At 34.8% G+C, this 26538-nt stretch overlaps 1 protein-coding gene across 4 annotated transcripts in view; it reads right to left on the reverse strand.

Annotated features, from left to right (window-relative positions):
• The window catches only part of EXOC2 (exocyst complex component 2), a 128862-nt gene that overhangs the window by 22273 nt on the left and 80051 nt on the right, over positions 1 to 26538 (reverse strand). For 3 of the 4 annotated variants that reach the window (XM_021386474.1, XM_021386476.1, XM_021386475.1), the window contains 6 exons: positions 23927 to 24007; positions 22991 to 23050; positions 22140 to 22201; positions 21171 to 21237; positions 19161 to 19277; positions 15117 to 15258 (listed from right to left, as the gene is read on the reverse strand). In XM_021386474.1, the coding sequence (XP_021242149.1) occupies positions 15117 to 15258; positions 19161 to 19277; positions 21171 to 21237; positions 22140 to 22201; positions 22991 to 23050; positions 23927 to 24007 (529 nt within the window). The remainder of the gene's footprint in view (positions 1 to 15116; positions 15259 to 19160; positions 19278 to 21170; positions 21238 to 22139; positions 22202 to 22990; positions 23051 to 23926; positions 24008 to 26538) is intronic. The other variant, XM_021386477.1, reaches the window with a different exon arrangement.

The following is a 26538-nucleotide window of genomic DNA, read 5'->3' on the forward strand; positions in this document are numbered from 1 at the left end:
CTTGATGGAGTTAACGGCTCTTCCCAATTTAGCATCATCAGCAAACTTGGTCAAAACACCTTGTAGTCCTTCATCCAAATCATTTATGCAAACATTACAGAGAGCTGCCACTAAAATGGAGCCCTGAGGAATTGCACTAGTGTCTGTCTACTGGCCTGATATAACTCCATTTACTGTAACTTTTTGGGCTTGACTCATCAGCCAATTGCTTACTTGTCGCGTTATGTTTTTGTCTAGCTGATGTTTTGTCCAGAAGGATACTGTGAAAAACAGTATAGAAAGCTTTACCAAAATCCAAAAAGATAACATCAAAAGTACAAAGGGCATTTTACCAAACCAGACCAGAGGGTCATGAGCAAAGAATGCTTAGTACTACGTTGAGAATTGAGCCATTAAGACTTTCAAATTACTTGAATTATTACAGAATAAAATACATTTCATCCCTTTAATATGATAATAAGAAATGTAAATGGTAAAAGAAAAAAAAAACCTTATGCCATACAAATAGTGTATACACAAAAGCAACAAAAAACAACAAAACTTTATTTTGAACCGAAAGCTGTCCATATACCTTCATGCAAGCATAAACAGGTATTAGTTCACCCACACTCCTACTTGTAAACAAGTGCATCAATAATGCTTAACTGAGTGAGTGCTTGAGATATAGGACCCATGGAAGCTAGACTTTTTGTTGTAATTTAATTATTAAGAACAGTGTTTGGAATAGTTACAGCCATTAAACAGTGTTCTACATGCACAGTTGCCCCATCAATGTGGCTGTAACCCATATAACATAACCTTGATATGGACTAAGATTACAAACACTTTGTGATCAACAATGTACTGCCACACAAATTCAGCAGTCCACAAAAACATTAAACCTTACTGTATCTACTTCAGTATTAACAGTGTTGGGGTTGAGTCTTTTTTAGTTTGAAATTAAGGGGCTGTGTGATTTACGGGGAAACCCGACATTATCACACAATCAAACCATCAGATATTTAAAGTAGCTGGTATGAGGTAGATGAAACAAAATTGTGCAGTAAGAGTAGACATATACTACTAAAACAAAATCATTGTTCTCCCTGAGTGAGAAAAATAGGCTCGAATAATGAAATTCACATACAAGATTTTTAAATACAATAAATCCTCCTTCTTCGTATGAATACACTTAATCATGTCTCAGTATTATCTTAAGTTTTCTTATTACCAATCTGCTAGCAGCAGTATGGCTTCCTAAGCAAAAGCCGCTTTACTATCCTCAAGGAAAATTTCTATTATTTATTTATTTTTTAAAAAAAAACAACAACGGATTCCCCCCTTCTGCTTCCATATAATAGTCAGTGCATTACAATTTTAAGTCCTATTATCACTAAATTTCCGCTTAAGAACAATTTTTATTCCGGAGGCTTTTCTTTTGATACAGTAGAATAACTAATACTCAGGGTGCTGAAAAACCAACAGAAGACACATTCCTGATATGACTACGTTGCCAGTGATTTCAGCAGTTAAGGTAGGATTGAGATGCTTCTGTGTATCAACATTTCACAAAGTGGGAACTGAATAGGTGTTTTCTTGCTGCAGAACATCCATAAGTTTTCAATCTTTCTAAGTAAGAGAAACACTGAGGTGAGATGCAGTACTGTACATGAGAGGGGGCGGACTGTTTAAGCATATATATTTGATATACGTAGGTAGTATAATAATGCTTCCTATTTATTTCCATGGAAACCACAGCAGACACAAAGAGGACAATAACACTATTTGATAGAGTAAGTTCTTAGCTACGGAACAATTTTTCAACATAGTCACCACCTTTAGCTATGCATTTTCACTAGGGATGATATGAAATGCATACCATGCTTGTAAAAAATCTGCATGCCTTGTCTTTCACGTTGCTGTCTCCACTGCTGAAATGCATCACCCACTGCCTTGCTTTGTTCACATCCACTGTTTGGTCTCCATAAATATTCAGCAAGCATCCATGAACATCAGTGGGTGCCATTTTTTCCCCACATGGCGGAATTTAGTGACACACCTTTGCTTCATATGCACTTCCATGTGAGACAGCATTTCATCGTCCTGCCCCTCTGTTGCCATCTGTCACACAGCAACAGCATGTAATGGAATACTGGTGGGAAGGTTCAGCTTCTACTGCCATACCACCAACATCTGCCTCTGATGTCATAGGCCAACATAATAATACAGGAGGCATTATTTTCAGAGCAGCCCTCATATACTGTACATATTTTCAAAAGCACCACCTGCACCAACACTTCTCACAAAATAAGGTTGAAGAACACTGTCTAGGAAACTACTTTGCTGCTTAAAAGCCTCTCTGGGTTTTGTCAGACTTTAGAAGAATCAAGAAACCACAGAACAGAACAGCTGGTGGACTGTGTACATACTGAAGTATTATCATCTTCTGAAACTAGCACCCATGTTCTTAGATAGCCAGTATTCAAACTTTCCAGTACTGCGCCCTGTTTATCATTTACCTATAGGATTTTCCAAATTCTTGATACATGAGCCACTGAGGAAAAAATAAACTATTCTACCTCTTCACAATTTTGATATAAGGTTACAAATGGCTTAGGGTAATAACTCATCATTTTCAGTGTTCCTCACCAATCCCAAGCACACATCTCACTTTATGGATGCTCGGGTTGATGCCAAGAGATGTCAGTGAGGGGTCAAAGCCAGCAATAAAGACCAACCTCTTTATACTACTATCAGATGTCCCAATACAGGAGAATTTATGTAACAGCAAGAAGTGAGGATTTAAAAAAAAAAAAAAAAAAAAGTGTTTCATGGCAAGAAGAGGGCAGCTAAATGAACCATAAAGATACTGAATGACCAAATCATTGGGAAAAGCAATCATTTCTTTAATTCTAAGGTATACTAAAAATCAACATCTTTATCAGAACTGAGAACAGCTGAATCCAGAAATCTCAAGCAATATTTCCTTTCATTAACACAAACCAAGCATAGTCTGCAAGAATATTAATTTATTTCTTTCAAACACATCATTTTTAAGGCACCCTGAAGGTGTCCTTTCATGATTTTATAAAACCTAAAATTATTAAAACCTTTCAAAACAGACTTGCTAAGGAAACTGTGTGTTCTTCTCAATTCCTGAAGTTACTGTTACAGTAATAACAGCCTGTCATATGCAAAATGACAGCAATTTCATAAACGAAGAATGGGTTTAGAGATATACTATGTTTATGAATTTACTTTGCTTGTCACTCAAACGTTATTATTATAAAAAAACTGAAGCCAATTGATCCAAAAGATACCAATGTCACAAAGAAAGTACTTGGAACAATACAGACACTCATATTTTAGAGTCCAGTTATGTCCTGCCTCTGTCTGACCAGTGAAACATATCCCATGCTTACTGACTTAAGACAGATGTACTTTGGTAAGTAAATGAAAAGTCAAACAAGCAAAAGGAAGTAGAGTATAGACTTTAAGAGACTTTCTTATTTAAAAACTTTAAAAGTTGTGCTTTGAGCAAAAGGGCTACTAGCAGCAATAAGATAAACAGATCTTCTGTCTTTTACCACACATTTCTCTTAGCAATTAAAAAAACCTACTACTGTCATTGAATTCTATCAACTGCAACAAGCAGGCCGAAGAAACTTTCTAAGAAGCAGCACAGATATAACATACAACCCCATACTTTTGGATATTAATTGTGCAAAGGTCTGTGAATGTTCCTAACTCCAAACAAACAGTCAGTCAGTCACCACACTGAAATAAACCACAGAACTGCTTGTTAATATTCTTCCTTCCTTCCTTCCTTCTAAAATGCCTACGTGTATCACTTGTGGATACAAAGGATTTTTATTTGTCCTTAATGAGTTCAGCAAACCAGAAACAAAATCAAAGCTACAGTATTAGTTTGCAAGCAAACAAATAGGTAGCAATGTTCTGCAGCCTTAGTGGAAGTACTAAGAAAGACCTAAGGTTACAAAATTTGATGGATGCCTCAGAAGATGTACTGGGAAGTTGTACTCCATATCACCAAACTCTCAAATTTGATTTCTATGGTAAAATGTAGTTTCTTTTTCACAGACGTGGTAACCTGTGGTGACTGTGAAGAGGCAGTCATAACTTCGACTTTCAGACAGTCCTTACTTTTACCAACGTATGCATTTAAAACTGCAGCATGTACTGAAGTCAAACGCACGTAGATCAGCAAATCTGAAAATTACTTGCAAGAATATGTTCCGTGGCAAAAAATGCCATAAGTTGGAGTTCATGTAGAATTTTATTTATTTGCGCATTTAAACATGCAGTCACTTGGAATCAGAATATAGCAGCTTTTAGAGATGTTACTACAGTAAAGAGAATAATTTGTTGCCTGCTCCTCTGCCAAGAATTTTTTTTTTTAAAGAGATAAATTTTGGCTCAGCGCATAGCAATCCAGTAAGACTGCGTATTTATCCCATTTATTGAGTGAAGGTGAGAACTCACACTAGCTTCCAATGTTAGTGCTTCATAGCTTTTTACTTCCAAGTTTCACTGAATCCCAACTGCATTTTGAAAAGGGCATGGGTTTGAAATGAAGAATGTCATTGCATGACCTGAACAATAGATCCTTAAAAATTGTTTGAGTCCAAATTTAACATTTGGAAACTATCTGGACTTAGGAGTGACCCACAATAACTGGAAAGCTTAAGATTTTTCACAGTTCAAAGTAAAGGATTTTAATAATTTTGAATTACTTCAATGGCTGAAGTCTAGCACTATAATTTTATCCTAACATCAATAAAGTTTAAGTGTTTCATTAAATTTAAATTGCTATTCATCGTGTAAAGAAATTTTAAGCTAATGAAATGTTTCTTTTACTACAATGGATCTGCTGTTTTGTTAGAAGTCTATCATATTTTCCCACTTAAAAAATAAGAGTTCAAGGACTTTATAACTTGGCTACAGAGAAACATGCTGTAGGGTGAATTTTGTATAGTTTTTTCGGTAAAGCTGAGACTATCACACTAAAATTTCCAACTTGAAAACATGCGTGTGCATGCTCTCCAGGGCAGAAAGTGTTACTGAGTAGATAGCTATTTTCCCATTCTACTAGCTTAGTTAGCTGTCCAGTGGCAAGGTACATTTTAGAGATTGTATTCTAATCAGCGTTTTAAAAATGTTAAGAACCACAACATCCTTAACTACTGTACATATTCAGGGATTAGAAAATATTTATGAGTCCTCTTTTGTCCTGAATTCAGTATATTTTATGCTTTACCATAATCCTCTTATGCACCATTTCAAACTGTAACCCGAACATGAACTGACTAGTGTTTGTTTACGAAGTACATCAAGACTTTTGGACCTTCCCTGCTGATTTGTCAGAGCAAATCTCAGTAATTTTTACATAATACTCTGCATCTCCACAGGTGATACAGGAAACACTGCATCACTATACACCTGTATCAATCTTGAAGGATCCCCATTATAAGTCAGTAGGTATCTTTATCAGTGGAGAATGCACAATGTTGTGGACTGTTTCTAATTAGTAACTACACGCTGAAGGTTAACACGTGAAAAAAACGTGAAGCGTAGGAACCATACAGGGAGAAGGAATAACGTCTGTCATTATTCTGGCAGCTCTCTGCAAAGACAAGTCTAGTAGAATTTTCCCAGAGCAAAAGCAAAGTTTTAACTCGGGACTTTCCATTTAAATAAAAAATTTTGACCCTGTATAATTTGAGCTAGAGGATTATAACTTAGCTAGCAGCAGTGGAAGCAAACCTCTACAACAGATCAGTCGTTAACAGAAATGAGAACCTCAGTCATCTATGAGTAACAACAGAACACAAGTCTCTCAAATACTGTCACCTGCACATACTTAACATCACACTGCTGCCATGCACACACTCTTCTTAAATTGGGAACATGGTTTCCACATGACTTACTAAACTGTTCCCCAGTTTAAAGCTTCAGTTTCTACAGAATATCAGTCTGCCTTGAGACCAACTTTTGAAACAGATACCTTGATTTCAACAGGATCTTGTTTTCCCTCAAAATGGTAAATGCTGACTGAATACAGCTGTTCCAAAAGAATACATTTAAATATAAAATAGCAGAAAAAAAAAATCTCTGTAGTATTTCTGAGATATTCATAGATAAATGCTGTATAGTAGAAAAACAGTTCCACCCAAAAGGCCGAGATAACACAGATTAAATGACAGTCATGCAGCAATAGCACAAGCATGAATGCCTTTCAATTCTGGCTTGAAATGGCCAAAGGGACATTAAAATTGTGCTAGGGTACAAGATGAGAGCAGTTCCAAGTTCTTTTAGCTGCAAGCATTATTCTACCAAATATTATGGGAGATACAGCAAAGCATCTACAGTGAGCACTTACATGGAAACTAACATTTGTTGTTCGAGCTTATTCTCTTCCTAAAACACCTAAGGAGTTTGGGACAACAAATAGTTTTACTTTCCATGTGACTTTCTTTCCACACTGTGGTTGTTTCATTACCTCTCAGTTTGTTAATGAGAGTTGCACAAACTACCTTGAGCATTATCAAGAAAATGATAAAAATCTACCCTCTATACATAACTATCGAAGGAGCAGTCTAACACTAAGCCCACTCAACCTTATTCAAAACCAATGTCTTAAATTGAATACAAGACAAAGAACCTCCTCCAAACTAGCAATCAAATAAAAACAAGTAACAGTGATTACTGGAGTTCTAAGTTCTGGAGTTCCTTTTTGTACGTGAACTAACTCTACCTCCCTTACCTTCCTGGGTCTTCAGTTCTGGCTCCTAAAGTACAGCTGAATTCTTCCCCTCCCATAACTCCATCCATTCATTCCTGCTCACTTGCTCAACCTGCAAATGCAACCTGCCAGTACTCCAAATGTGCTTCCTGCCTCATTACAGTTGGAGAAAACTGTCTGCAGTTGGACTGTGTCCTCTCCTGTAAAAGATCCTCTTTTCCACTCCCTGCAAGTTTTCTTCATGCCCCTAGAATGCTTTCTGAGCTTTTAAATAGAGCTCTAACTTGGGAAATATTTTCTAGTTCATTTAATTATTTTGGATTTTTTCTAAAACTAACATGAAAATCAGCTATTGGTTAATTGAAGGAGATGATCTAAATGACCCTCTTGTGTTAGATGGATATTTCACCAGCAAAGAAAACAAGAATAAACTTTAAAGGACTCAAACTGACAAGAAAGTATGCTCTTATGAAAGAAACCAAGCTTGTTGGACCTTTTGAAAAAATTCACATAAAATCCCTGTAAAAAACAGTATTTTTAAGCTTAAAGTTGAACTCTTCAAACCCCTTTAAAAAGTGAAAATACTGTGCTTACAAACACATGAAGCTAAGCTATGTTTAATGTCCTTACCAAATAAATTATTACCTATCATATAATAAAGACATAGTTCTTATCTGATCTGTTAGCTTCCAAACATTTAAATTGCCTAGAAATCGGAAGATACAGTACCCAAATGAAAGCATTAAAGAAGCTGTTTGATTTCACAACGCCTCATTCTTTGGAGAAGGCAGTTTCCTTGAGGGATTTTCAGTATGAAATCTTTTGGTGCTTTTGTTAAAGTTAAAAGCCAACTCCAATACGGTATGTTAGTTACTATGTAAAGACAATGCTTTACATAGATGTATTTCTTTCTTCTCTTCTGGGAAGGCAGGTGTTATTTTTTTCTTAACAAATATGTGCAAGTCAATAATAATATGTTGTTTTTCGAAAATGGAGGAAAAAAAAGTTGCAGTGCTGATGGAACAAGAAACCCTCTTCAGTCCCTGTCTCCTCCACAAGAAATCACAGACTTCCTATAGCTTGTACTACTCAACGATGCGTCGCTAACAATGTTTGGTAATAAGCTCACTTTACTGAGAACAGCTTTAAACTCTTTGATCAAATGCATATCTATATGAACAGTAATAACTTGCAGAATGATAGAATTGTAAGACTTGATGTTTTAGAGGGAAATGAATGCAAAGATTATAATGTGAAGTTTGGATTATTCAAACACTGAAGCACATTCTATATTCATAGGATGAAACTATCCCATATTCTTCTAAAACCAAAGTGTCTGCAAAGTCTAAGCTAGATCTCAGAATAAAACAATTAGTGCATGCAGTAAGGTAAGAAAACAGAATAGAGGGAATAACTGTAAACATTAAGGTGGCACTTGTGCTTGTCAAACACAAGCTACTGCATTCCTGCACACGTAAAGCTTGAAGTATTTAGCAGCAGAAAATCTTGCATGCAAGATGTGTGAAAAGTATAAGAAGATAACTAAAATACAGTCTATGTGCAACTCGATATATGTCAGGAAGATATATATGGAGAATGCAGTGTCTCTCCAGGATGGTTTCTAATGTGATTTCTACAGTAGTCAGAAATCAAATAAACCTCCTGCCAGTAGATAAATAAAACTGGAAAAAGAGGTCCTTCTCCTGTTCTCATCTTTTACAGCTGTTACCAGTGACTCAGAAGGTACCATGTCAACTCCATTTCACCAGCAAGAATGATATTTAATATAATTCAGACATCAATGCAGTACGTTAAAGAAATCTCACCATTATCAGAAGTGAGAAGTGTAATGAAAAGTGAAAGTTTGAAAGTGAAATTGAAGACAAATTTGAGGTTAAAATGACGTTACACAAATGAAGGTATTTTGAAACATGCAGTGAAATTTGTGCTAATATTTCAAGAACCAAATTACTGCATAATTATTTTTTACAAAATTAATTAAAAAGCTACGATATGATGACCACTGATTTTGAAATTATAGTACGTGATTCTACTCTACAAAGAAGTGAGTGTTAGTGAATCAAATGCAGGAACAGCAGTCCTACAATATATGCAGGACTTGCATGTTGGACTGGTTATTTAAGGACTTGAAATTAAACTCATCCTAATAAGATTTTAATTGTTGATGCAGAACATTATTATTATTTCTTTGCTATCTTGATGAAATATCTATTTATTAATGTATGTTGTACACAGAGTTAGTTGGAATGAAAACCAACACACTTTAGCAAGAGTACCTAAGTACTGCGTATAACAATACTAGCATTCCAAAAGGTTCCTCCATAAATGCACAACACATCTGCATTAAACTGGGTAAGATAATTCTGAAACCATTCATTTGAAAAGTTAGAAGCAATCTAAAGGGTTACAGAGATTTCAAACCAAACCATTTTGTGCATTTCAGTCAAAAAGTAATTGCCTATTAAAAAAAGTAAAAATCGACTATAACCAAGTGTTTTTTTAGATGTAAATGCACTTGTCATCTTAAACGTAAGCAGGGTGCTGGTGCCCCAAATTAAACAAAAGAAGAAAAGTTAGGGTTGACAAGTATGTCACTGTGAAACTACAAATTAAATATGCCTTTTGATATTTCATTTTTAACTGTTGAGTACCTTTTCATCAGGCTATTGCCATTATAAGTTTTTTATTAGATTTTTAAATTAGACAAACAACAGATAAGAGATGTGACAAGTATATCAAATTTGATTTAGCAGATCTGATGCACTTAATCTTTTACTGTAAGAATGGCGTTTGATATATTTGAAATGTTTCAAACAATGCTCCATTAACATGCCAAATAGGATGAAATTCAGATTTAGCTCTACTATACTCAGTTTATGCCGAATACGGAACGAATTTCTAAAAAACATAAAACAACCAAATTTCAAATGAAAATGTGAGATCATCTGAAACTTTCAATGCAATGTGAAATTTTAAATACTACAAAAAACACTTAATGTCTGATAATACCAGTGAAACACAGATACATATTTTAAGATTAACTAACCTCTGCAACTCTGTATACTGCGAACTTTGAAAGCATGCCAGGTAGACTGCACAGCAGGCAGCATTTCAGAAATAAATTATGAAAGATCACTGTATTTGAATTCCTCAGAAAAATAAACAAACACCCACTTTAGTGCGGTAAGCAAATCCACATGACTATAGTCTCAAATTTATGTAGCAGCTGTATATAAAGCAGATAAAATATAATTATTCTCGCCAATTTATTAAGAAAAAAATTGACATTTGCATATGTGCTTCACGTTAATAAACAAAAAGATTGAATGCCCACATTCTACAACTACTTTTGCTTGTACTGCCCAAATCAGCGTGCAGAAATATTTTCCATCCAAATTCCATGTAACACAACCACTTCATTAACCCTCCCAAAGACTCTATGCTTGGAATCCAGAGGAGAATAGAGTCTAATTTCAGTTGTCAGCTGCCTGAGATAAAACATACACACTGTAAATTTAATTATAAAACAGAATTAATGAAATGAGAAAAAAAAAATCTACTACCAAAAGAGCAAAGAATGAACATAGGCAAAAAAGCCCCGTATACCAAACTAGTTGACTGCTCAGTATACACAAAGCAAAAATCATCTAAAAACACACTTGGCAACTGATTAACACTGTTTCTCATTATCCCTTACATTTCTCTTAATTGTCAGAAACATAAATTAGATTAGAACAACGTTTGAAGAAAAAAAATTCATTGTTACTGCATGTTAAAATTGAAGACTTTCTTGTAAAGACTCAGATGCCAACACTGAAATTAAAATGAACATTTAAATGAAAGTTATTTATTTTCAATAAATAAGCTAATCGCCCTGCCTTCTACCACCAGCAGTGAGTCACACCTTAGATCAAAATAAAGAGACAAATGTATAATTACATTGTATACAAGTGTTCTTACTGACATTCAGAACTTGTGTAACGAAAAGAGCATGCATGTTGAAAATCTAAGCCATAAAAACTTTAGCACATAGGCTAAATTAAAATTTGCTCACAAATGCAAACAGTTTGGCCTCCCTTATTTAAAACTAACAAAAAACATATGCATAAGTTAATATCTAATAATTAAAGGACAATTGCCTAATAGAGCAGAGCATGTTTTTTCCACACTGACAGAAGCATGGCATGTTTTAATATCGCGTGCTTTTTTTCTAAACTTGCTCAAAAAGTGGGTTTCCTAGCTTCATTCAGATTTCACTGCAACTGTTCATTTATTACAGTACTTCCCATTCTCCTATTACCCCACGAATTCTAGCATGTAAGGGAATAGCATTCCCAGTACTTAGAGACAGATGACTGGAAAGGCATCAATGATGTAAAGTAAAGACTGTGAAGATTTTTGGCCAAGATTTTTTCTGAATATTCTACGTGTTACAATTCTTTAGGCAGGCAAATTAAATGTGAATGTTCAAACTGACAGGATTCAAAGCAGGTGTTTCAAAAACAAAAGACAAAATACTCACTTGAGGTGACAACGTGATGTAGAAAACCCTGTAGAGGCAGAGACAGAATCCTGCCTCCACTTTTTCTCCTCCTTAGTCATTCACTTTTCAAAATCTAACAGCTGAGAGTAGGTTTTTGCCTGCAACAGCTCCAGTTAATCCAAAATCCCATTTTATGTCTAAAATGACCTCCATTTTGAGAAACAAGTCAAGTGCACCCATGCGGGAAATAATGTATTAAACAAATGGATTATACTTGACTGCCTTTGTATCCTGTACATAACTTTTACACACTTTTAAAAGAAAGTAAGGAGCAAAACAGAATGGAAACCAGGAAGCGTTTCTATTGCATTGGTCTATATGGCTCAACAACAGAACTGGTAGCCATATGTAAGTGTAACTTTTGAATAGCAGATTCATACTGATATGAGTCATTTGGCAAGTGATGTTGATTTTTGCAGCCTTGATTCTAAAAATGAAATAAAGTTGATGGCATCAGCAAGGCAAAACATTTAGGATATTGTGTTTCTCAGTGGTACTACAGATAGAATGTAGTACCGCCTGTAGTGTAAATGAAAGTATGCAGTAATATACACATAATTTCTGCTAATTCTACAAAGAAAATCATCAGTAATATACATAGGCTGTCATCACTAGAGGATAAATGGGACACCCTTTGCTAAAGCCTTTCACAGATACTTGCTGAGAGCATAAGACTGGGGAGTTTTGTTGGATTCCACTCCTGCTTCTGGAAAGTTCACCCATCTAGAGAGTATTTGGCCTCCCTGTCCTTGTATTTGCACGTCACTTCAAGTCTCTCTCTTGCTTGCAGCATCTGTTTCAATCCATTCCTGTATTATTTCTAAATGCCACACTACTTTATGCTTTTACCTTGCTCACTTGGGCCTGTTTCCTCCTTTTTCCACCTTCACTCTCTGCTTGATCTTTATCAAAGGTTTTTTGTTCCACTCTGTTTCTTCCATTTCAGCTACCCTATTGTCTACCCACATTTATATCCTCCCCTTGAACAAATCCACCTACCCAAAAACATTATCTCCCTTATAGTCCAGATTAGGTTCTCCATATTTCAATTCAGCCTTCCAGTTTCTTTCTTCTAATCAGCATCAGTAGGGTGAGCATCAAGAACAAAGTACTTGCTAGAATTTGAACAATACAGTTGTTCAAAACAAAAAGTTGTTCCAGGCATGGAGCTCTAGGCTGGATTAGCAGCATAGAAAACCCACCATCAGGAAATTCTAAAATGATATTCCTAAACAACTTCTGAGATTTTTGCATACTGATGTTTCGTTTTCCTCCTCCCTCCAAAGGTTTCCATTGCAAAGGTTTATCCACGGCATTGACATGCCCAGCTCTGTCAAAAGTTTCAGTCTCCAAATGGAATGCAAATCGTTTCGGACTGTAGCAGACTGTTTACCTCACCTTTCAAATATGGGCAAATTGATACCAAGACTCACTGCTCACTTTTAAAAACAGGACTATTCTTATCAAAACTTGCCCTCATTGTACAACTAGTACTATTTGAAAGCTAACGCCGTAACCATACGAAAGACATGAGCCCCAACGATCATGGCTTGGCAACTGAGCATAGATGTATTCACGTACCATTCATAGTACCACTCGAGAACACAACTGATGGCTACAAAAATTGAGAACCGAATCAGTCAAACGATTCATATCAAATCTTTAATTTTTGTTGCCATAAAGTCTACTGAAGAACAGCTGATAATTTTGGCTAGATAAATGTATCTTTTTCCCCATCAAATCTATTTGTTAATTTTGTAACAAAACCTTGAATAAACACTATGCTTAACCTAGCGAGACTCACTCCCAGTCATCTGTATGTTATTTAATTAAGTAGATGCTTTTCATGCTGTATTTGGAGATCAACTGCGGGTTTTTTTCTTTACTTTTTAATTTTTTTCTCCTCCTCCTTGAGAGAGAGATAGTATGTCAGTACTGCAACTTACAGAATCTTTTAGATTACAAAAAGAGTGTATTTTCTCAAATACAATCTTGCTGTACAATTTCATTTTGTTTTGTCAACAACAGTTTATTGGAAAAATCAGCTGTATGCTTGCTGATTTTTTTTTTCTTGAATACTAGATGAAGTCAGATACTCATACGTCCTATGAAGAGGCTGGTTTTAATTCAGTCCTTATCAATAGTGAAGTTCATCGACTTCATTCAAACGGGAGACCATTCTAGTGATTAATTTTATCTTCAGAGTTCCAAATATTTTCAGGAGTATCTAATCATGGCTAGAAGCAGACAAATTAAAGGAAAAGCCACTCTTTTTATACCAGTAGTGAATATAGTACATTTGACCACATGAGGGCTGCTCTAAAAGTAATGTCTCCTATTTTATTATGCTGGCCCACGATCAGAGGTGGATGTTGGTGGTATGGCAGTAGAGGTGAACCTTCCCATCAATAATCCCTTACATTTTGTTGCTGCGCGACAGATGGCAGCAGAGGGGACTTTTGCAAACTGGTTTCTGACATGGCAATGAGCGTGGAGCAAAAGTGTAGCACTGAATTCCTCCATGTGGAGGAAATGGCACCCTCTGGCATTCATGGATGCTTGCCGAATGTTTACAGAGACCAAGTAGTGGATGTGAGCATAGTGAGGAGGTGGGTGGTGCGTTTTAGCAGTGATGACAGTGCCAGTGGGTCACCTCTATCAGTGCAGATTTTTATGACTGTGGCATGCAGGCTCCTGATCATCAATAGAGAAAATGCATAGCTGCTGCTGCTGACTGTGTTGAAAAATGGCATTCTGTTGCAGAGAATTTTCTCTTTCAAATAGTGTTATTGTGCTCTTTGTATCTGTTGTAGTTTCCATGGAAATAAATAGGATACATTACTTTCAGAGCAACCTACATACAAGATTAAAATTTATCTCTATTGTACATGCTAGAGCATATTTTCCAAGCACAAAATTAATAATGAAAGATAGAAAAAACACTTCTCTCAAAAATAACAAACCCTACAGTCTTTGGGTTTTTATGTCAATTAACAAGCATTGCAGCTCTTGATTCAGATTCAGATTACAGTTGCGCTTCTTGTAATTACCTATCAAATTTAAAATTATCACAAAATTTCTAAGCGCACAAAATACAACTCTGTAAAACAATCAAGCCAAGAACATATGAATTGTCATCTAATTAATATTTATGGACAATTAATAATAGATCATATAAAAATGCAAGTACTATGTTACTGCAACTAATTTCCGCATAAATACCATGTTCAGAGGATCTAAACCTAACATATGAACAGCATTCACTTCTGAAAAAAATCAGACTCTCATTATGCTTTTTTAAAATGGAGGCTCTCAGAGCACCTAAATAAATGACTAATGTCTCAGTCATTCTAAATACTATATTCCTGCTCTTCTTTAATGGTTTGACGTTTGTTGCTGAACTACTTTTATACCATGCATTTGCTCATAATTTTACCTTTTCAGACCTGTAATTATGTCTATTACCAAAATGGCCAGAGCTTTTGGAAAGAAATCCAAACAATCTCAATGAATTTCATAAGAAAATAGCAAAGATGTCTTTTATAATAATTTCTATTCTAAATAAGCATTGAAGCAAAATAATCACAAAAACAAGCATTAAAAAGATTATCAGTGATAAAAGCTGATTTAATCATCTGGGGGTATTCAAAAAATGATTTAGAAATTAAATAAAACCTGTGAGAAAGAACTTATAATAAGAACTTGTCAAAAGTTAAAAACAGTAGAAAAAAGTTTTTAATTGTACAGTATATTTTAGCTTCTATCAATCACTGTTAAAATAATTTCAGAGTTTAATAAGCAGATATTTACCTGCAGGAACAAGACAATCTTTCCAGTCAAAATATCCTGCGTAAATGCCAGGTTCTAATGACCCAACTATAGGATCTGCCTTGGATTCAATGTACATTTCAAACAGTCTCTGATCCAGCTCTTTCAAGGATTCCATACTAACCTAAACAAACAAAACACCATCACTAATTACAATAATTAAATCATATACCGAAAAACCTTAGAACATTGTCTTTAATTTTCCCTATAGAGTAGCAATATTTTTCAATTCATAATATACTTTAAAAGCACAAAATTCCATACTGCCTTTTTATTCCAGTCAATATACAGTCTTTTTCTGATTGTGCTCAGCATGAAGAATTTTTGAGAAAGATTCAAGAAATAATAAAGCAGACAGATCATTCCATAACCGTCTACTGGCATGAGTTTTTTTTGCCTGTCAGGACGTCTTGATCTTGCACCAAGTAAAGAACTGAATTGTATCAATGCCTGATAATATACGCATAATAATTTCCATTATAAAACATTAAGATTTTATTAGAATACTTGAAATCTACCAACTGAAGCATTACAATTTCTCATTATGTGTTCTACACTTGAAAATATATAGATTAAGGAGCCTCTAACTTCTGAAAACATACGTGAACTTCCCCACTCCAAGGCATCTTCATATAACAGATGAATAAGCTGCAGCTCACAAATACCTACACTATTATTCTGTTAACAGCTCTCAATGAAGTTTTTAGTACTTTCAGTACACAGCTTAGCTGCACTGAAAGATAATGGAATATGCACAATTTGTTCATTGTATCTGAAAAACTTTACATTTTATACAGGTCTATTTTATTAAACACCGCAGCCCCTCTGAAGTTATATCTTCTAAAGCAACTCTGGAATACCATGCGTACCATAAAATGTTACAACTTCGTATGGCAATAGATGCTAAATGCAAATACAATATACTGAAAATATCATGTGACTCTTCATTAAATGTATTTACGTTTATGAGTAAGAGCTTTTCAACTATTGCTCATTTTCCTCAACCACTAGGGAAAAAAAAATCCAACAGATTTATATAATTGCATAATTTCCAGAAGTAAAGGGGTTATAAAAGTGAGGATGCAGTCAGGGCTCCGGATCAAACAGGCAATTCAGAAAAAGAAAGAAAGAAAGGAAAAATACCAACTCCTTATCATTCCTTTCTCCATGAAAGACAGAGAAGAGGTTTAATGCAACAAGCTGAACAATAAGGGATGAAATTTCTTCATTACATGGATATTTCTAAACTGTGCTCTCCTCAGGCATACCTATGCATTGCCAAGTGAGGAGAAAAGGAAACTGCAATTTCTGAGTCAGGAAGGGAGATATGACTTCAGGAATGAGATCATGACTTCAGGGGAAAGCAGAGGTATTACTGAGGTCAAAGAATCTGCTTGGTTCAGAAAAGTTAGGGTGGTGAAGCTGCTGACCAGCAACAACAGACACTGTCATTTTCTTGATTTTCTGTCTGATGAACCTCCTTTAATTTGTCAGGAAAAGATCTATATCCTGAAGATGGGATTTTCATTAGGCACTGAGAACTTAGTCCTAACTGAGGATCAAGTCTATTTTCCTCTACTTCCTTCTCTATCTCACAGCCTCTTAAAATGTGAAAAAGAATCCATTCAAAAATGTTGAGCAATCTCACTAAACTTGTTTTTTCCCTTACCAAAGAAACATAAACCAGGAATGAGTTTCAAGCAATTTTCCCCTTCAATTCCTTATGATTAGGGAGAGTAAATATCCATAGACCATTCCTATTTAGGCATAAGATAGCGGGGGGGGGGTCAGGGGGGGGAAGAAAACAATACACGTTCCAGTGGGAAGCCCGCACAAATATCCACCCATTTGAAAAATCTGTCAAACTGTCCTGTCTGTCCATAAGAAAGTGTTCTAGAATTAAATGACTCCACCTTCTACTTCTGCAGTCACTTGATATAAAGACCATATGCACATTCACTACAGGTTATTGTTTTATTTATTTTTAATTACTTTTTTCTCTTTTTTCATGTTAGACCTCTTCAACCTGTTTTAATTTCACCGCACAATTAAGATAATGGCGGGTAACCTTGTTTTTCAGCTGTTGGAAAGATTACAAGACAGAACAATTCATTTGAATGTTATTTTGGCCCCAGGATGGGCTGTGAAGAGGAGTAAATGTCATCAGCAACATCCGTTAGGTACACTCATTTTCCAGACTCCTAAGTAGCGTAAATGCTTGTTCTTTCCTTGTTATCTTTCTGCTGTGAATTTCACTGTAATTAGTTTTTAATTGTTGTATGAAAGCTAGTTTGAGCCTTCATCTCAGCAACCACCTTGCTCAATCTGAACATCAGAACTTTGGAGGCAATTTTATTCAGAAGGTTAACCAAACTCTGATGAATAACATGGGATAGTCACCTCAGAAGAATAATTTTAAAATAGTTATGCATGAATTAAATGTAATTATTGGTAAGCAAGTATCATAAGCATGTGTGAAGATGGCACACACTAAAGCTGAGGGTTAAATTTGGTCATTTTTCTTTTGTTATTGCATAAAAAAAGAAGAGACGTAACAAAACTGTAGAATGTAGGGAAATCTTCTTGGTTACTATTTTACATTTGTTGTAATTTTTAGATAATAATGATTTTCCTTCTAAGAAATACAACTTAAAAAAAAATAACAACCTAACATATACTTCATATATGTAGTAACTACTTCATAGTTCACTTTCAAATTCAATTTATAAAGCTAGCAGAATTTAAATATATAGTTTTCTTTCGGTCTTCTCAGATAAAAGTAAATGCTTTTTTTCAAAAATTTTCCAATTCTTTACTGCACTTGTTAATCCAATAAAAAATTAAACAACTTAAGAAACTTAGGTGATGGAACAGAAAGACTGAAACAAACCTTGTGAACTTCCAGCTTCCCTTAAATTTAATGAAGATTTCAAAAATTGCCATCTTAAGACTACTACCTGATTATCCGATTCCTCACATGTAGCATTACTGATTGATGCATATCAGATATGCAGAACTGCATTGGTCACTATTTTCAAAGGGTTAACAGATATTTTAAATTAACCTGTGACGGCAACGTTTGAATTTTATCATTTATAAGCCTACCAGATATTGAAAGGTAATACTTTGATGTGGTTGTAAAGACAGAGTTTTGAATACATAACAGATGTCTCATTTTCCTATACACTCAACACTAACTGTATGTAGCTCAACTCTTAATTGGCTCATCTGGAAAGAATGATGAAATCCAGAATAATTCCCATAATGCGCTATCAATACAAATATCATATCAACTCCACTTAAATGTTATTAAAAATAACTTCTGGCTTAATGTTTTTTGAATTTCCGTGGCTGAATAAAACAAAGGATATACAGTATGGTAAAAACGTCAGTTCGAGTGAAATATTTTACTCTATACTGGAAGAGGTAACATTTTTCTTACAATCAACAAATGTTTCTGGAAATAAACAAACTTTATGGCCCTAAGGATTAAGTAAAAAAACATTTCTCATTAAAAAAAATGATTAATCTTTACAAAAAGGCAGGAAAATGAGACAGCCACTGCCGCCCACTTTGACATTTTCGTTCTTCGAAAAGAAAAAAAAACAAAAAAAACACAACAAAAAACTGAACTAGTTTATGAACAACAGCTATCAGTAATGCAGCCTGCCAGATGAAATAATTTATCAAGAGTATTTCTCAGATAATGATCTTTTACTCTCTGCATTAAGAAAACAGTGACATTAAACAGCTTTACTAAGAAATCTGATAAGCTTTGCCAAGGAACATATAAAACCTGAGTAAGAGGTCACATTTTCTACACTAGCTATGTAAGCCTTACAAGAATGCACACAAACATATCAACCTTGCTGTGTCCTTCAACTGATGCTTGGAGATCCACTCATTTTTAGAAGGCTTGCTCAAGAGTAATTTAGGGTATCTGAACACTTAATTCCCACAGAAAGTAAAACAAGTACAGACTGTTTCCTTCAAGCAACGATACTTCAATCCAGTGTTCCCACTTACTTCAGTTATTTTATCAACGCCTTGAAAGCCATGTTTTTCAAAATGTTCAGCTATGTTTAGGAAGGTATGACGTTCCAGATAACGACAGTTACTGAGTGCAATTAAAACTCTTTGTTCCTAAAAATTTGTTTTAAAAGAGAAAGAGGACAACAGTTAGAAAACAAGAAGGATCAGCACAATCAGTAATCTTAGTGTGTAGCATCTTATTGACTCTGCATGTGGTAGACATGCCGATAAATAAAGTTTAGTCATATTTTTGTCAACAAAACATCAAGAATTGAGTAAATATCAGGTATAATGACTGAACATATATGCTTTTTCTTATAGGATCCTGAGCATTCACTGGAATAACGGTGACTAATACAGAACTGTGGTTAAGACTTTTTACAAAAATTAGGTTTGGACAACTTTCCAGGAAGTGGTTTCTGGCTTTTACTTTGTTTCAAGAAATTTACTAAGACTGATGACCACCACAAAATACAACTGAAGATCATCAACAGATGAAGCTGGCTAAAACAAGGAAAACAAAACAGGTAATGAACAAATGCACCCACCCATTCTAAAATACCAGAAGATTCTGTAGTAGTTGATAAAATTTCAGCACTCTGAAAAAATTCTAGGTAGTTATAACATACATATGTTATAACTATATATATAACACATATATAACATAACATACATATAACATATGTATGTTATAACTACCTAGAATTTAATATTTAGTATTTGTCCACCAATGGACTAATATTTTTTCCATCTCAGATGGCAGTTCAGGATCAACAACGGCAAATATTTTGAAAACAAAATTATTTGGCAATGAAATCACCGTAATCATGGTGGAGATCTCATAAAAAATTATGTTGACTTTCAGACCCAGAAAAATTTCTGACAGTTTTGTCTTCCAGTAATACTATGACTGATACCAAGATGTGCCTACTACTTTACACGCTAATCTGTTGGTATACAGAATATTCAAAAAATTATAATTTTAAAAATAGTGAGAAATCAGATTAGTAACTCACTTTTTCTGTTCTCATTACTCAGTTAGAAAAGAGAAGATGGTGCTCTGTGATTTACAGAAGAAAATAAATGTAATATCAAAGACCTAAATATTGTTTAAAATTATTGATTTAAACAGGAAAAAAAAATTAAATAGCCATTTGCATTACATGTGGGAGGAAGGCTGGAACAGCCGTGAAGAATTACTTAGTCAACAATTCATGTCAAAATCCACATATTGTAAGAATGAAAGATATAAATTATTATAGTCTACAATTCAGACAACTTAGCTTGATTTTTGCAACCTGCAATTGCTTATTGTAGTGGTAATGCTTATAGCTCTTGTAAATGAGGTAAAGCTTCTGACACTTAAACCTGTACCAAGTCACATTAATCTCAAAAGAGGTATTTACTTGGCTTCTTGCAGGGATAAGTGCAAAGAATATGAAAAAAACTTTTCAATTTCTTAACAAAGCCTCAAACAAACAAGTTACAGAAATAATCAACTACTATCAGAAAAGAAAGTTTTTTGGGGAAACATTACATTGCTCAATATCAGTAACTCCACATATTTTAAAAAGTAACTGATGACCAGAACCGTTCTTATCATTTAAAACATGGTGATTAATCAAAACACAAATCGTCAGCTCTGTTAGCACCAGGGCTATTTTCACTGATTTCAATGATGCCATTTTAGTTTCTGAGGACGACAATTTCAAAAATCGTCTTAATTAAAGATAGTATACTAAGATACCATAGACAGTGGTTTTAAAAATACCCTTACATTCAAGCCTGATGTCCTTATAGTTTTTGTATATATATTTCCTTATGTATACATATATTTACACTAGAAAATGCCTCTAGAATACAGAGTTGCTCTCAAAAAAAAGAAACTCAAAAAATCTGAAACAATTTAAAAAAGAAAAAGAAAGATGAAAAGAACCACATTGCTGGAATTTTGAGAAGTACTAAGTTTCACATCAACTTGTAAAAATAGAAGTCAAAACTTACTGAAGTAAGACTTGAGTCCTCATGTATGCTTCCAAACAAATCTGGAGATGAAACATCAACTGAAAGACTAGGAATATTGTTTAAAAATGAGCAGCATTGTGATTTTGACTATCTGACATATGGTGAGTTCAATGAACGAATCGTAACCAAAGAATGGTATTTTGTTTAAAACCCCCTCACACCAGATAATAAAAGCAGCCTATGTGAAGATGCTTAGAAAGGCTTTAAGTTCTCTGTGGACAACCAGCACTATTTTAGCTGCAGACTTTTCTCTACAGCATTTTCACTTTCTTTAAGTTCTTTGGTTTGCCACAGATTCTATTTTTACACCTACCCAGCCAATAGTGGCATCCAAATAGAAAATAAAAGTGACATTAGGAACACAGTTGATTGGCCTCTTCCCAACACATGTTGAAGGTACCAGTATTTGCTAAGTCTCTAGCATTTTGCAAAGAAATTATTTGTGCTCTTGGAAATTCAGACTACTCTGAATATTTTGTTCTCAAAAACAAGTGGCTCATAAGCAACTATGGAACAAACTTTCATGAATTTAGCAGAAATACTAAAAGATCCAGTCAAAATTGAAGAGAAGAAAAGAAAAGCAGTGGCTGTGTCTCCATGTATAGACATTGCTTAGTGACAAGGACAATTCATTTAATGCAAGGTCATGTCAAAAACAACATACCTTCTACAGAATGCTACAAAGCCTTTCACTGAATAAACTGGTATAATAAATATCACATTCATTATCGTACAATATTTATCAGTTCATGTCACTCAATATTTTGGAGTAAAATGTATCTACTCATATTTCAAAGTCTCACTAGCCATAGGCAAAAGTATTAATACAGAAGTATTAATATGAAATATATAATACCAGAAGGCACAAAACCACCACTGTTACCACAATTTGATGCTTGCACCCACAAATCCAGAACATTACAAGTGGGTTATGTTTATTTTACTTACTGTGATGTATCTATGTCACCATCAGGTTTGGTACTCAATTGTTCCAAACAGTCTATGAACACCTAAGAAACAAGAGAGCAAGATATTTTCTGTAAGAACCCAAGGAGAAAAAAAAAAAAAAAAAAAAATCTTAAATCCACTTTTACTACAGTCACTAGAAAAGGAACAACCATCATTGCTTTCCACTGCCTTAAACCTTATTTACCTTACGCCTTTTAAAGGTTTACTTCTACTTTTATATATGCGTCACACTGTTTACGTGTGGCAAAAAACAGGTGTTATTTCCATCATATATGTCTAAAATCTCATTTGCAAAGAAGGCCCTGCTAATAATTTTCAGGAGTTCAATCTAAACAGGTTGGTTTTTTTTAATGATGTCCAAACTTTGCTTTGCCTCAAGATTTCTTATTTGAGAATACTATAAAGATGGTTCAGAAGCCTAAAGCATGCTATTGCAGACTTAAAATATATTTTTTAATAATACCAAAGTTTACAATAAAAATATTGGTTTGCAATTAGAAGCTAGATCTTCAGTTGAGGAAAATCAGCACTGGTCCTTTTATGACAGTATATCGATACTGACATCAGCTCAGCAAGCGTCTCAATCATGATGACGGTGGTTCAGTAAAATACTAGAACATGTTAATTACACATATTCTGAGGATTTGACCAAGGTAAGGACCATATACTTTGAAAGTTAAACCATCTTGCATGATTGCAGAGAGTATCAAGGGAAACAACACACTGCCACCAACTTTAGCTACTTTGTGGGAACCGGGCAGGATTCAAAGCATATATTTTTGCTTGTTCATATTTGTGCACAATTTCATACTTCAAAATGTTTGAGTTACCTGCATGATCCCAATGCTTAACTGGCACACATCCTCCTGTATTTTCTGCTGTTGGAACACCTGAAGATAAAAGCACATTATTACAGCTTCACGAGGCCTTACTCTCATGTAAGGCCTGAGTAAATCTGTACCTACAGTGATAACAAAATCGTTGGAATGACTGCTGAGACACAATACTTTCTAACATACCAATTCTGATTATTCCCCATTATAAGAATGGGAAGAAAGAATTTAAGTCCAAGTAAGCAGTTTCTCACACATGAAGTGTTACAACGCTGAAAGCAAGGGAACTCTAGGACTTAGATACTAGGGTTTATGATACGTAATACTGTTGGATCATGGAATTCCAGCAAAAGTTCAAAGGATATTCCAAAATCTTTGTATCTTAACAAGGAGTATTCACCATGCACTGCAGACTCTTTTGAATAATGGTCAGTAAGAAACTCGACAAGCTAGCCAAAAAATGTAAAATAAGAGAGAAGAGAGAGCATCTATACAGAAGGGTCCACGGGGCTTTGGAAAAGTATTAAGCTTTCTTATACAAGTAAAAAGCTGGACTTATGTTCTGTAAGTAGTTCAGATACAAGACTGAGTTAAGAGTAACTCCTGGGAATGCATATGTATATATGCGTATATGTATATACGCATATGTATATATATATTTCAGTAAAGTCACATTGATGGCTACATTAGTAACTTTTTTTCTAAAAAAACAGCTTTCAAGTTTTAAATATAGGTCCCATTTGCCCCATACACATAACCCTAAACGAAAGTAATAAAGGAAATATGAAACAAAATTCTAAAAGCTAGCAGCAGTGAAAAGGGTGTACACAAAAATAAAAAAAATTCTGTATCATTCTTCGACAGTTCTTGATCTGAAGCATAATAGTAATTTACAGAAGAAGAAGGAAATTAGAAATATACGTCAAAACTTACACTGGCCTCTCCAGGTTTGCAGTCCAGCACAGTTTTAAGGGATTGCAAGGAATGGATAATGCACTGTTCAAAATGGGAAGGCTGAAAGGCAAATGACTTTTTAGCTTCTAGATAAGCACATCACGTAAAATGAACATTGCAACAAGTAAACACAAAAATTCTGATGCTATATGGTTAAGCTCTTTATTTTCAACTTATCCTACATACCCCCTTGATTTAAGCTGGGATAGAATTTCACCTCGGATATCTATTATTTTGACATTTGATTTCAGCAAAAATCTTCCACAAAAAGTAGACTAAAATGGCTTTCACATGAAGGCGAACAAAAAAAGGCGGCTTGGGGGACTGTTGTTTTTTTCTTCCAGGTTTCCAGATCTGAAGTACAAATGACTTGAGGCACGTACCAATTTCACTTCAAAAGTACAAATGAGTTCAAAGCATCATAGTCATTAGTCAGTTTTTCCTGGTCATTCTTTCTTTCTTCCCTGTTACGTCATCCTTTTCTCTAAGACCTCCTGCTGTTATTAGGCAGGAAGCTTTTGTATGATGCAGATAGGTGTCACTGTTCTATGAAAGAGGGATGTAGTTCATCCCTCTTTCGGTCAAAGAGATGGATGAAAAAGCTAAGCTGCGTAAACTCGTATCTACAGTAGATAGCTTATGGCACATCACCCACTTAATGCTTAGGAGTAATCTGTATTTCTTCAAATGCTGGGATGGAGGTAGAAAACGAGTGTTGCCAAGCTGAAAATCATACAAAATTTCTAAACATCTCTATTATTTTTTGCAGTTGGTTTAGAAGAAAAAGAACAACAGTAAAGTGCTGCTGTTGTATTTTGTCATCATAAAACATCACACCTCTGGAGAAGAAATCCACTCAGATGCATTATTCTTTGCACGTAATGAAACAGAGGAAAGTTGGCTCTCTGTCTTACTGTATCTCTTTCCTGCAGCGGTATTTTCTATCTTCTTAAAACATGGTTTCCGCCATAAGCCTAACACATCTCCAAAGAGAGTGACTGGCCCCTGTTTACACTGGTTAATTTTTGCTACAATGAACTCTACTCTACTAGACAAATTATGTTATTATGACAAAACATAATCAACTACCACCACTGGCATGTCTCAACCACTGCCCCAAGAGGGGGAATCTATGATAATGTTGTGCACAATGAATTCATGGCTGACTTCTAAATACACAAAAAGCTGTTAAATGCTTATTAACAAAGATTTTTTAGGATACAGCCAAACCATAAAAAAAATCAGAAGCTTTTACAGAGACCTTTCCTCTTCCTGACCATTTTACAGATGCATGAAGTGAAAAACAGAAAAGTAAAGGGACTTGCCCAAGTCACTGACAGCTGAAACCAAGATGAGAAGCTACAAATCTGGTTATAACACTCCAATTCTCAACAACATCCCTTCCTACAATATGTATATTGTGACTGCTTCATGCCCTCCTACTCAACTTCAAACATGTATTTATAGAAGCAAATCAGAAAAACTAAAAAAGTCTGTGGAGCATTCCCTTAGATAATATACACAAAGCAATTCTCCCTCCCACAGGGCCTTTTTGCTTTCACAGGTTGTTTTTAAGTCACAACTACAAGGTGCTTGCTGTGTTTTAGCCATTACTCAATACTGTTTATTTCCAGAAAGCATCTCACTAGTTTATCTGAATTTGGTTTCAAGTCACTTGCTGATTGTGTGTAGGCAATCTCCTAAATTAGTTGCTTTTCAGTTCAATTTCTCGTTATAACAGAGAAGTGACCTATTTATTCAGCTAAAGACCAATTCCATGGTAGTGCGCCTACTAAGTTATGAAGCATTTTGATGTGAACTGAACTTGTTATGACCTTAAAAAGAATTCTTTACTTCAGTAAGCTATCCCTAAAATAAGATGCTTAACAATGAAAGCTATTATTGTTTATCTCAGCAAAATCATACTGAAGGTCAGCAGTAATTGTACTGATACATTTAAATACCCCTACTTTGGGCAGACAGTCAAGCTACAGATCTTTACGTCCAAATCTTACTTCTTGTCTCAATATGCGGCACACATTTACAAAGCTTTTATTTATATATCTTTTTAATATGTAGTATCCCCCATAAGTTGATGAACAGATGAGTCTGGATATGGAAAAAAAAAGAGAAGTATATTATTTATTTTTAGATTTATACTGTATTTTAGATCCAGTAATTCATCATGAACTGGCATATGCTGAATTGATTTTGATTTTTAAAAAATGAATACTGCAAACATAGATCTAATTCTCAAAATCTTACTGATATTTGGGAAGAAAACACTACTTCTTTCTTTAAAACAATAAAACACAAGGTTGGGTAAAGTAAGAGTTACGAAAGGCTTTCTTTTAACATGTATAAAATAACAGAAACAAAAAGAAACTGCACTTATGTAAGAAGTAAATTCTCAGCCATTTTATTCTCAGCCTAGAAATCACCCTAGAACTGCAAAGTTTTATCCACTTCAGTCCTAAATCTCACTCACAGAAACTGGGCTCACTCAGGGAGTTTTTCAACATGAAGCTTGCATTCAGTTAGATGCCACAAGTGTGAGATACAGATACCATTCAATAAGTGAAGTCGCAAAA

This window comes from Numida meleagris, chromosome 2, assembly GCF_002078875.1.
Source record: "Numida meleagris isolate 19003 breed g44 Domestic line chromosome 2, NumMel1.0, whole genome shotgun sequence".
Classification (NCBI taxonomy): Eukaryota; Metazoa; Chordata; class Aves; order Galliformes; family Numididae; genus Numida; species Numida meleagris.